Below are 12815 nucleotides of genomic sequence, written 5' to 3'. Positions count from 1 at the left end.
ATTTGACACCGCTAATTGTTGAGCCTCTGGAGTGGGGACATTTTATCGACAGTAATGACACACGACTCCACTCTGCAGCGTTCGTGATAGAGTCCACTTGGAGTATGTTTGCAAAGAAAACACACTATCTGGAAGTTGTTTTAGTTGAAACTAATGTAAGATTTTACCATCTAAAAACATTTAAAATATATATTAAAAGTACTAAAGCTGTTTGAAATTTAGAGCCGCTCTGTTGCAGCGTAAAGTCTATAGAAAGTAGGAAGGAAAAAATAACAACAACCATGTCAGATGCATGGCACACACATGGCACCACACAGCCCATTAGCAAGAGGCAAACACCATGAAACAGGGTGTGGTTAGCCCTGAGGTTCTCATGAATATTCATGTGCACATGCACAAGCTGAACGCGGAGATGTTTTCTCACCATCAAAGTCAAGCTGGATTCAAAGAGATTTTAAATGAACAGACATGGATGGAAGTGTATGTGGCAGGCAGCTGGAACCATGCCACACTCCAGGACGCAAAGTCCCTCACAACTGATGATTCTTATTCAACTATCGACATTTCTGAATATGATTTTATTACTGCCAAATCATCAATTAAACTCAATTCAATATTTTTTTTTATTAGATGTATTACATTATCTTTTGTTTGCATCCAATACCAATAAATAACTAGCAGTTTTCGCCACACAAATAACTTAAATTTATTTAAAAAAAGTTAATCTTGTACTCATGATTGGATGAATTGACATGGCAAATTCTAAATTGCGATTGATTTGAACCTGAGAATTTGTTGTGTTTGATTCAAGTTTAACCATTAAAGTTTACAGCGATAACTTAATGACATTTCTACTAAATTGCTGTTGAATAAAAAGGTAACTTTAACTATATTATTAATGCATTATCTATAAGCTAAATTTGTATTAACACCAAAAGGTATATAATTTTAAAATATTTTTACTAGACGCCAATAGTATTTAATTGATGGTTTTTCTAAGAAAAATAGGCTAAATTTAAAAAAAAAATTTCTTGCCGCACTTCATCCCTTTTCTGCTCCTTTACCTTTAAATGCTAAGAAATAAAACGCACAAAACCTGCTGTTGAACGATTTTGTTACTTCCATCATAGGTGCTCCTGATATCACTTTGCACCTTTAGTCTAGTGGGGGGGTATGACTGTGGCAAATGTACTTTTGCAGCCTCTTCAGGCATTCTGGACGTGACACTGACACATTGCATCATTTGGCAGGTTGACATGAGCCCCTCGAACAAAAGAAATCAGAGAGGCTGGCATTCCTCGGGACAATGACACGACCTTTGGGGAGGCCCCAAGCAAATACTGAGGAAGGTCCATGGCATCTTCATTGTTCTGGCAGGAAATGTATCTCATATTCATTAAAAGAAAAGGTAAGTGTAACCTTCAAAACCAATGACATAAACCTACGATCACATTTCACATGCTTAAAGACCTGCAAGGTGGTTTGAGAGCTTCCTACCTATCCTTTGTTTAAAGGCCAACTGTGACAAAACTTGTGTTTTTAACATAGTATTTTCTCATATATAAAATAATTGAAAGATTAAAACTGCATGTCTGTGTATTTCTTTGTTCAAATCGTGATGAATCAGGAGCAGGGGAAAAAAACGCCGTTTGAAAAAGCTAAACGTTGTGACGCAGAACTGAACTGAGCAAGGCAAAGTATCCCTGCTCCATTCTGATTTGGGCCCCCTCTTGGCTACATTCTCCACTAGCAGGCAAATGGACACATTCAAGTCTTCATTTTCCTCATCTGAGCTGGCGTCTAGCTCAAAACTGTGAGGCTGGGTAGCACCAATATTTCTTGCCATTGTTGTCGCTCCGCTAATGTCAGTGTGGGGTTGTGAAGGGCTAGTGGGAGAGAGTTTAAACAAAGGCATGATGGGATATCAGTGGAGGCTTACTTCCACGGTAAATGACAGATAAACTCCTGCCACGTTGCACAAACTATGTCCTAGAAAATGACCACTGCGAATGCTTTTACAACATAACAAAAGAGGATCGGAGTGAGACTTTATTAAAATAAAGACTTACTTTAAAATGCAAGACTTCAAAACAACTATAAAACAGATTTCTAAAGTGTTTGATTAAAATAGGCCAACTCAAAACTGGCCAATCGGGTGGACCCCTTTGATGTTAGACAAGGGTCATTTGGAGTGTAATTTAAGTTTTATTAACTTTTATTTAAATTAAACTGTTGCAGTGAAATGGAAATTATGTATTCAGTTGTTTTGCCATTTGTTCCCTTATTGGAAGTTATATCGTCATTGCAATATTGATCATTAATATTGAAAATCACAAGTTTTCCTCATATCATGCAGCCCTTATCTGCTAAACTAAAACTTTTTCTTATGGTGGTAAAGTCAGACGTATGATGCGGGAAGCCTGAGTTTAATTCTATATTTACTATAAATATACGGCATGTTTGACCTGAAACAAATAATTTACAAAAAAGGTTAAAAAAACAAAATAAAACACCTTTATTTTACACCAGGGTTGATGCCAAAACGTGATCATTATTATGTTTATATCACCTTTTACTGCACAACTTCAGGAGAGTAAATCTGCTGAATCAGCTTTAAAAATGTAGACTTTAATAAAAATAAAGAATAAACTATGCATACCCTGTGAATCTCCAAAAAACCTAACTGTGGGGATTCTTAGTTTTCTAAGCAAAGCATAATTTACTCAAACTTAACACTTAGCAATCAACTTTAGTTCAAAACTAACCCGATTTGGGATGCTAAGCTTGGCTTTGGTGTGAAAACACACACTGGACTTAATCCCACCCTTTCATGTTTGCACCCCTCCATTACAGAGAGAACTATTGACAACAACTGCAAAGTAAATATTCCCAGGCTGCGTCCACTGCTCTATTGAAAAAATAGTCGGAGAGGGATGAGAGAAGAGCGTGTGAGACACTTTGTGAGCTCAGAAAAGGCGGGAAAACCCTCCTCTGTGGTTTACGATTTCTCTGTAACGTGAGCTGCTGCTGGTTTCAGCCATTGCTGAACGTGCCGTGTGGATCTCTTGGGCGTCAGGTGTGTGCAGCTGCTGCGTTAAGCTCTGTTTGCAAACCAAAAAGTGAGAGAAGTGGGGGAGAAGAGGAAGAAACAGCTTCTCACTGGAGGTTTTTTGTCTGTCCCTCTGGCATTAATGGGACTCCTTCCGAGGCTTGGCTTGTGGCCCAGGAGAATGCCATGTGTCCCACAGATGGGCCTTCTAAAAATGAAGGGGCATCATGTGCAGATGGCCAGTTTTGCTTGGGCAGAGTTTGGAGACAAACTGGCAAATCTGCTGAAGCCCGAACTTCAACTAATGAATGTCTGTTTAAAAAGAAGAGCCCCATTCAATTACCATATCATTTTTTCAATCAGACTAAACATTATTTACAATATGCAACACTTGAAGATTGGTTATTCAGAAAACATAACAAAATTGGTTTGCTCTTTAATGAAATTTTGCCAATAAACCAAAACAGACACTGACGATTCCCCCAAAAGAGGGACATTTCCACCTCTAAACTTCAGTAACAATTTTAGTCAGAATTATATTTTACTGAAATAAAAACAATGTATACATAATTTATTGTAGAAATTACGGATATTTATCTTTTAAATGTTTTAAAAGTGCATCTAAAACACTCATTTATTGAATGTCTTGCCTGTTCCCACACTTTATTACTACATATGAACAAAATCCTTGAAAAAAAATGTTGTTTTTTTGCATTTAAGTGTGACTCCAAATTCTATCTCCACTTGTAAAACAAACATTTTACAAACAAAATCATTATGTTTATGTTAACATGCACATTTTAGTGGTGTCCCCATTCGTACAAAAAACACATTCGCCCCTCTTAAAAATGTTGGAATAATCCACCAGTGACATATTAAGCAGAAAATGATATCATTGGGTTTTCTGCAAGTCATGGGAAGAGCAAAAGTTAGTAATGTCATTTATTTTACCTTTATTTAATAAGACTTTAAGCTTTTTTTTTTAAATTACGAAACAACACCAGGTTGATCTAAAGAAAACAACAAAGAATCATTTTAGAATTTTTTATTTCTAGGGGGGGCTGTTTATGCAGTGCAGAGTGCGTCACAACTTTTAGTAGTGGAAGTAAGTCGAACTTACTCAAACCTAAGGACAGTGATGAAGAACGGCAGACCAAAATATCCACCCGCAGACTCAACTGTTTCACAGCAATGCAAGCTGAACAGACTTACATAATAAAATATTTAATATTTTGGAGTCCATAATGTAGAAGAATACTAAAAAAGTAAAGGTAAATGGATGCCAGCAGTGCAAAAAAACAGCAACACAAACCTCAAAGCACTGCTTTAATTCAAAAAACGTCTAAAATATTTAATTTTGGGGGAACATTTTGTTCACTGTTGAGGCACTTATGCGCTCTAATTTACTTCACTCCTCTTCTTGATCGGGTTTGCAATAACAACTGCCTCCAGCACTTACACAGATCATAGGTGGTTCAGCTTGGAATTTTTCACAGACTTAATGGCGTGCTTTGAATAACACACAAGTCAGGGATGTTTAGGGCAGCTCTTCTGCACCAGAAAGGTAGTCAATACAAGAGAAATTCCCTCCCAGAAGGCTGGAGATCAAACTACAGAGGCAGCTGTTGGGTATAAAATCCCACTCAGACGTCAACCCCGCACAACACATGCAAGACGAGGTCCGTGAAAGCTTTTCAATTTAGGCTTAAGGGCGGCTGTCAGTTCTCCTCCCGCCAGCCAGAAAAATGCAACTTTGATTTCCTCAAACAAGTCTTGGATCTTCAGGGCATGCAACAGCTCTAAAGCACATAGCAAAACAACAGACAAAAAAAAAAAGAGAACCACTTTTGTCTCGGTTTGACAGGTTTCAGTTTTGAGCAGCTATAAGCAACCAATCGTTTTAGTCTCTTTTATGACCTTAGAAACCGAGCATGCCTTGTGGGTGCATGAATATTTTTACCAACCTCGACGAAACAAAGCAAAACTTTCTTTAAAACCTACACTTAATTTAAGGACAAATAGTCATTGCTTTTTAAAGACCCACTCCAATCATTGTTTGATTTATTTCAAAACTTTTATTTTGATTAAGGTTATGCCGTTTTCAGACAAAATTTAAAACAGAAACTGTTGTTTTTTAAGACATAATTTCTGCAGAGCTGTGGGTCCAGTAAACAGCTAAATACATGTAAACAAAAGATCACTACTCTGTTTAGGACATGAAATTAATTTAAGATATAGGATGTTGTTCAATAGTTCTCAATGCATCGGCTGAATTAGCTTACATCCACTTTACGCTGCAGCAAGAGTCCATTAAAATAAAACAGGGATCAAACAGTACACTCTCCTTAATGAAAACAATGAGCCAATGCATCCAGATTATATGGCTCTCAAGAGTGGCTATCACTCAGAATAAAGCACTAATCCCACGCGAACAACTGCAGCCAACAGCTGCACGCTTCCTGCAGCATGCAGACAAGCCCAGCAGTGGTGCCGGCATTCCCAGGCATGCAGCCACAAACAAAATCTTTTACAGGAATACCTTATGACTCCTTTTATTTGAGCTACCACTCTGCAGTTTCCAAAAACACGTCTTCCTATCTCAACCACAAAAACAAGAAGCCCAACATTTCAGGAAAAGAAGAAAAACCGCAGACAAAACATTCTCAGGTTACTTTTTCCACACAACCAATGTCTTTATAAACCTTTATAGAACATTTTTTAAAAGTTATTGATCTTATTTTAGCTAATTAATAACTAATACTAAAACATAGAAATGTATATTAATTATAAACTTTGACCCACTGGTGATGCTTTTCCCCCAAATTGAGCTCCACCAACCCCCTTGGCTATAATCAGGACTACATGGGTGCATTTAAAGATGCAATCTGAAGCGTGGATGTCAGTACTGGCTGACTCTGCAGAAAGTTGGAGACCTTTGTGCTCCATGCTCCTCAGCATCTAGCATTAAGATGGTGTAACGCTTTGTGGTTGAGCTGCTGTCGTTCCCAATCCCTTCCCTTTTGTTACAAAAACAGCTGACAGGAAAATATTTAGTACAGTAGAAATTTCACGACTGGACTTGTTGCACAAGTTGCATCCTATTACCGAAATCCTGAGAGCTCCTACCTTAAATCTTTGTAAAAGCAGTCTGCAGGATTTTACGCACCTGAGGTTGCAGAACACAGGTATTAAGGTGGTGAAGGAAAAAATATTGTGTGTGTTCCTGACGACTCTTAAAGCTTGCTCCACCGTTTGGACCTCATGCAAAGGGTTTAAATGACTTTGGTCACAATCAGAAAAGTTTTCATCCATCAGAGCGGTAATGAAACTACAAAATGCAATTACATTTTGTAGTTTCTGTGTGAAATCTAGATTAGCCTGTGGATGTTTTTGTTTTTTAATCTGAAAATGGAGAGATAATCCTCTGTGGTTTGGAATATTGAAAGAAAAAGTACATGTAAACAACAAATGCAATACTTTTTTTTCTTTTGAGACATAAAAAAAACTTTTCTTTAAACAGAGGCCGTTTATGTTTTACCTCAAATCCATGGTGGCATGCAGCTATCTCAAAACAAAACAACAACATTTCTCAGAAGTAAAGCTAAGCTAAAAAAAAAAAAAAAAAAGAGGAAAAGTCATGATTTTTTTAAAATAGATTTTAAATGAGGGATATAAAATGAGATGAAGAAAAGAACTGGTTAAGTAACGTATCCCTAGTGTGCTGTTACGTCTGAATGAAAACAGCCCTGGTGGTCTTCACGCGCTAATCATTGCACTGCTACTGTTCTCACTGGGCCAGTCTGAATTCCACTGTGGGTCCAACCCAGGCTCATCCCAAAACCTGTTTAGTGGGTCAGTGGTTTTGCGTTGTGATGCAGCACAAACAAACCCACTTGAAGGAGCAAATTCAACCCTATGTGTCCAAAGAAAGTGTCTAAGAGAAACTCTAATCTGTTTTCACCAAACAAAATACATTTGTCCCTCTCACTATAAAGGAAGGTCGTAAAATGTTTCCATCCGTCTGTATTCTCCCCTCAGTTTAGTCATTTTGACACCAATGAAGCACAATACGAGTAGGAGGAATACTAGAGAGTGCAAACAAAGGGGGAGGCAGGCTTACTCTGCGCCAACAACCAACTTTGAAAAAAACACTGGGACTGCTTCTAAGATAGATCAGACGATGATTGGAGTGGGACTTGAACCAGTTTTCATTGTTGAAAATATCCTGCAGCTTTAGCTATGTTGTCAATACAGAGTTCTGTCCATGTTTGAGCCTTTAAAACAGTCATTTAAACTAATCAGAAATGTTTGCAGTTTCACTGATATTGACCTAACAGACTTAACTGTTGCTTTGGGTTGACTTGGGCAAAGCGAGGGCTGCCAGTAACTGTCTGATCTTGCAGCAATGAAGGATGAGGGCTTGTTTTGTTAGGACTATTTCATCATGGCATGAATCAGGCGGGGCCATCCACTGTGTCTACTTTCTGTTCAGTAAATGTCACAGTAAAAGGTTTGCCATGCCTTAGATTTACTGCAACCCCACGCCACATGCTTCACTCAGCCATTCTTGTAGCACAACGGGAGCATCATGCTGATGAGCACTGGACTCTGAAATCAATACAGGTTTGTGTAAAAAAAAATACATCAACCAAGCTCCATGTTTGGGCTTCTTTTCATCCAGAGGATGGCTTCATTTTCATGCAGGAGAAATGCTTTTAGTCACAAATTGTATTTAAGTAAGTGCCCTTCAAGGTCCATTAGGGAGTGGGTCAGTTTAGACACAGGCTGATTTACAGGGTCTTGGGTCTTTGGGTGTGCCCCCCACCACCAAGACCTAATCCGAAAACAGACAGCTTACTCCGTCTCCAGAGGAGGCAACGGGAGATGAAGATTAAAAAGTCGTAACCCAATTAAGACCAGGTTGAAGGGTAAAAAACAGGGGGTCTCATTGAAAAAGAAGGATAAAGGGAGTGAGTTTTGCCCTTTTGTGAGATGCTTAACAGAGTGGAAAGAAGGTAACTTATCTTTCATTACTCTCCCATTTAACCTTTATTTAACCAGGTAAGTCAATTGGGAGCCAATTGAGAATAGTCCTTACAAGTACACACGCAGGAGGTGTTCTGACCTACAGCCAAAATCCTGAAACGAGTTCACATCAACTCACCTGTTCAAGAATCCCTTTGATTTGTGATTTGACACGACTCGGACGTGGATTCATCTGAAAAGACCCACTCCGATCATCTTTTTAGCCATTTTAAACGCAATCCCAGTGGTCTTTTATTGGCGTAGCAACCCTGCTCCACTTCCCTTCCCTTCCCTATCACAGAGAGCTCAAATGGATGTAGTCGTCTACAAGTATATGCATCAAAACGAAGCAAAGCTTGTGACCCCCCCAGTGTATTTTCTATGTAACAAATAGGTTGTGTCAGAATTCCTTTACTATTCACCATGTAGTGCACTCCAGTTTGTTCGCCATTTTTCCGGGGTGTCTGAAACTGCAATTCCAAAATCCAGCATTCTTGATGCTCACTAGATCAGTGAATATAGCCCACAATGCATTGAGTTTGAACAATTGTTCATGCAAAAAAAATAATATTTTAATTAATTTTTTTACCAACCATCCAAGTTTTTATCTTCAGAACACAGTGGATTCATAAATCTTCTTAAAATAATGTGATTTATTAGGGTTTTACTTCGGGAAATCTGTGACATATTTGCTGTTTAAAAATAATAAATAATGAGCATAATTTCTGAATTGCTAACAATCTGAACAAAGAATTATTCAAAAAAATGCTATTTTGAGCTAAATTTTCTACATATCAGAAAAATGCTACAAGAATGTGTTAAAAATGCCAAAATCACCAATTTCATTGACGTGGGTCTTTAAATTCCCTCAAACACAGTTTTTCCAAAAACTACTATGTTTAATGTAAAGTGATCAAAAGTTAAAGTTTTATTAATAACATTGGAAATTCCAACATTAAAAACAAAAAAAGCTTTCACTGTGTATCCTCCTCACTCACACCCTCTTGTCCTTCTTCCCCTTGGTCTTCCTCTTTCCTGGTAGCCCCAAATTCAGCATTTTTCTACCAACATAATCCTTTTTTCTCTTGTTAACATGTTCAAACCATCTCAAAATTTCTGCATTCATCTCCAAGACATCTATCATTATCAGTACCTCTGATGTGTTCATACCTGATCCTATCCATCCTCATCACTCGCAAAGAGAAACTCAACATCTTCAACTTTGCCATCTCCAGCTCTCTGAACCAACATTATGGCTGACCTCACCTTTCTTTTTTTCCTTGTTGACACTCTTTTGTCAACAATAAGCTACTGTGGTGAACCCATTTTCTCAGAAATCCTCAAAGGATTGAACAAATATAAAAAATAAACACAAAATAAAATGACACTTTGTGGATAAATAATATTCAATCTCACCCATTCACCTGCTAAGGAATGATCTAAAATGCTTTCACGTTCAGTATATTCCCAAACGTCACCAGAATGAATCAAATCCAACAAAAGTAGCATTTCCTTAAAATCCCTTAATATGTTATTACATGATAAATTGGGCAAACTTTGGGCAAAAGATGCGAAGACCTTTTAAGTTCCAACTTTTGTCTTTCCAAAGCAACTTTGTTGTTCACAAGAAAAAAACAAAACAAGGTTATTCAACTCAGATGTCAGTTTGTGGACAAAACCACCAATCGAAAAGTTTGCACAAAGCAGACATCCGTTCAAAAGCCACCAAAAATCCAATGAAATGTGAGGTCAGGTTGCAGCCTCAGTTAATACAAATGATTGTATAAGATTTTCCAGAAGAACTTCTTTGTTTTTTACATCATCCTTTGTGTTTGCACACATTTTCTCAGTAAATGTAACATAAATGTATGCAAAATATCTCCAGAAACATCCCTCCTTCTGCAGAAGCCCCAGCTGGTGCTTGGCCAGCTGAGGACATATAATCCCTCCTGGGAGTCCCGGATCAAACTCCAGAGCCACCACCCAGCTGACCCTGCCCACTTAACTTCTGAAGGGAGGCACCCACGAAGGAACTCACCTTTGATGATAAAAAAAACACTCCCGTCTACTCTTCTAAAATGTAGGTCAATTTGTTAAAAGTATCATTCCTCCGGGGCTTAAACAAAAAGTGAATAAAACTGCAACTCATAAAATTTGGATGTGCATCTACAAAACCGCGAACAATGACAAAAATAAATACAAATAAAGATTAAAAAAAAGGTGAAAAGTATGCTCAGAGTGAAAAGATTTAAAAATAAGTAAAATATTCAATGTCTTTGATTAGATTCTAAATTCAGAGGTAAACAGTTTTCACACTTTCCCTCCTTGGAGTGTTGTCAGTTCAGACAAAACAAAGCACCTCCACTCCTGACCTTGGACTGATGTGGGAAACTTGTGAATAGTTTCACTGTGTGCAGATTAAATACACAAAAAAAGGATTTTAGAAATTGGTTATGAGAGAAAAACTGTATGGCACAAACAAGATGAATCTTAATAGTTTCTGGATGAATTAACTTTTTCCTTTTCCCTCATCTGATCTGAAGGTAAACTACTGACTGAATCTCACAGGGTTGCGCAGTGAGGGGCGTAAAAACCTGCTCCTTCGTCACACTTGTGTTATTGTTTGAGTCAAAATCACAATGCTTCAGGCACTCCGGCATTTCTGCGGACTCTCAAGTCTGCTCCGGATGGAAACCCTGCGGGTCCACATGATGCAGGTCCGCGGTGGGTTCTGGATGCTCTCAAAGCCGGCGGTTTTCTGCAGCTTTAAGAACTTCTCCAGACTTTGCTTCACGAGGTCTCAAAATCCTTTAAAACACCCCTGACATGCAGGCGCCCGCGCGCGCGTTCTCATGTTTTGGATTCAAGAATGCGCAGTTAATTAGCGGCTTCAATTACGCAGTAATTAATTGCACCTTTTAGTAGTTGAGATCTGCGGGAGTTTTAACTCGAGCCAGCAAAAAAATAAAGGGAATAAGCTGGAAAAACAAGCGTTAGAGCATTTTAGTTTGATGTTGTTGACGCACGAAATTGAAGTGAAAAAGCACTTTTGGGAGTTTTGTACATTTTACGCCTAATGGCACATCTTCCATCAAACTTTATGGCGGAATTTGACTTTTTTTAATTTAGAAACAGAAAGAGTCGCTTTTATTTGAGATTTGACTCACCGCTCCGGACCAGCAGGATGTGAAAAAGCAGCAAAAAGGCTCTTGGAAAGAAAGCCATGTCTTAGCTGTATCCAGAACTGAAGGCAAGTGGAGCGTCGACGGAGGGTTTAGTCAGCAGCAGCAGCCAGGAGGAGAGGAGGGAGGGGGATACAATTAAGTCTCCGTCTGGCGGGACCTCCTCCTTCTTCATAATCGCAGCTTTCTGCCCTAAATGTGTAGCCGACACTTCTCCGAAGTCCTCAAGGTCACGAGTGAATACTTTTCCTACCTTATCGCTCCTCCACACCTTTGAGCCTGAACAAAGCTGTCGGGATTCAGCCCCAACGCCGCCAGGAGGTTAGGATTTCTTTAAAAACCCAAAATTTAATTTACGCAGGTGTACACGAGATTTTAGAAGACTTTCTGAAGGATATTTATGCCACATATATCTACAATTGACAGGCTGGTAACTTTGACTGGAAGCATTTTCTTTTAACTTTTATTCCTGTTTAATAAACACAAAAAAGGACAGAAACATCTTCTGCTTTGCACGGAATTTCAAATATTTAGTTTTTTTGTGTGTGAAGCAACCAGGGGAGATTCACAGTCTGAGCTCAGAACAAAGTAACAAAATAGATGCAATGCGTTGGTTATTACCTCAACTGGTCATTCAGCCTGTTAAGTGGAATTCATCAACTCTTTACACACATTTCCAAGCTTTTCATGTTTGGGGTTTATCCTATTCAAATCCATACTTTCCTCTGCAAATATGAAAATTAAATTGCTTAGGAAAATAAAGTGTCAAATGATGCACCAGATATGCAGCGCTCATAACTTCAGATTGACGTAGCCATAAGAATATCAGCATAATGTATTCTTTTCAGATCAAACATTGTTTTGCAATTATGAGTTGGTGTGCACGTACAGAAACAATAATTTACAGCTTGAACATTGTTGGTTTTCTTGCTAAGGCTGCATAACTGTGATTGTGCGTATAAGAGTGCGCATGCGTCAGTTCAAAAGTTAAGGCTTCATCGGACGGCAAACACGGCTACTGCTAAGGCAAAACTTAGCCGTTATAACATGTTCAAAGATAAATTACTGGACCACCTGCGGAAATGTGGTTAATGAATTAAGGAGGCTTGTGTGCAACACGGGGCCAGTTTAGCTCGTGCTGGTTTGCGGCGCCTTCCATCCGTGAAACCCGGGTTCGACTCCAGGCTGCTCCCTGTTCCCTTCTCTACCTCTGCCGGTTCCAAGCCCGGTTAGAGAAGGTTGCGTCAGGAAGGGCATCCGGCGTAAAACATTGCCAAAATTTACCATGCGACTTGTTCGCTGTGGCGACCCCTGATGGGAGAAGCCGAAAGTGGAAGAGAGGCTTGTGTGCAACAGATGTGATGCAAACACCTCTTATCCCGACCAAAGAAGACGACGAGAAATTGTATGCATGCAAAGCCTTTTACATGTCTATGACTGAACTTGTGCAAGAATTAAAATCATTTGTGATTTATGTGATTTCTGTTTAAATTAGGGGTGTAACAATTTATCGACTTAATCGATTGATCAATTTATAATACAACCAGATTGATCTGTCT

At 38.7% G+C, this 12815-nt stretch overlaps 1 protein-coding gene across 1 annotated transcript in view; it reads right to left on the bottom strand.

Annotated features, from left to right (window-relative positions):
• Window positions 1-11400, bottom strand: part of mcama (melanoma cell adhesion molecule a) — a 67011-nt gene extending 55611 nt beyond the window's left edge. The window contains exon 1 of the mRNA XM_023962439.2: window positions 11242-11400. Within this exon, the coding sequence (XP_023818207.1) occupies window positions 11242-11299 (58 nt within the window). The 5' untranslated portion in view covers window positions 11300-11400. The remainder of the gene's footprint in view (window positions 1-11241) is intronic.
• Between the last annotated feature and the right edge of the window lie 1415 nt (window positions 11401-12815).

This window comes from Oryzias latipes, chromosome 14 (assembly GCF_053564925.1).
Source record: "Oryzias latipes strain Hd-rR chromosome 14, Olatipes_Hd-rR_3.1".
NCBI classification, from domain to species: domain Eukaryota; kingdom Metazoa; phylum Chordata; class Actinopteri; order Beloniformes; family Adrianichthyidae; genus Oryzias; species Oryzias latipes.
The sequence above is the reverse complement of the archived record's forward strand: the minus strand, read 5'-3'. Positions and strand labels throughout refer to the sequence as shown.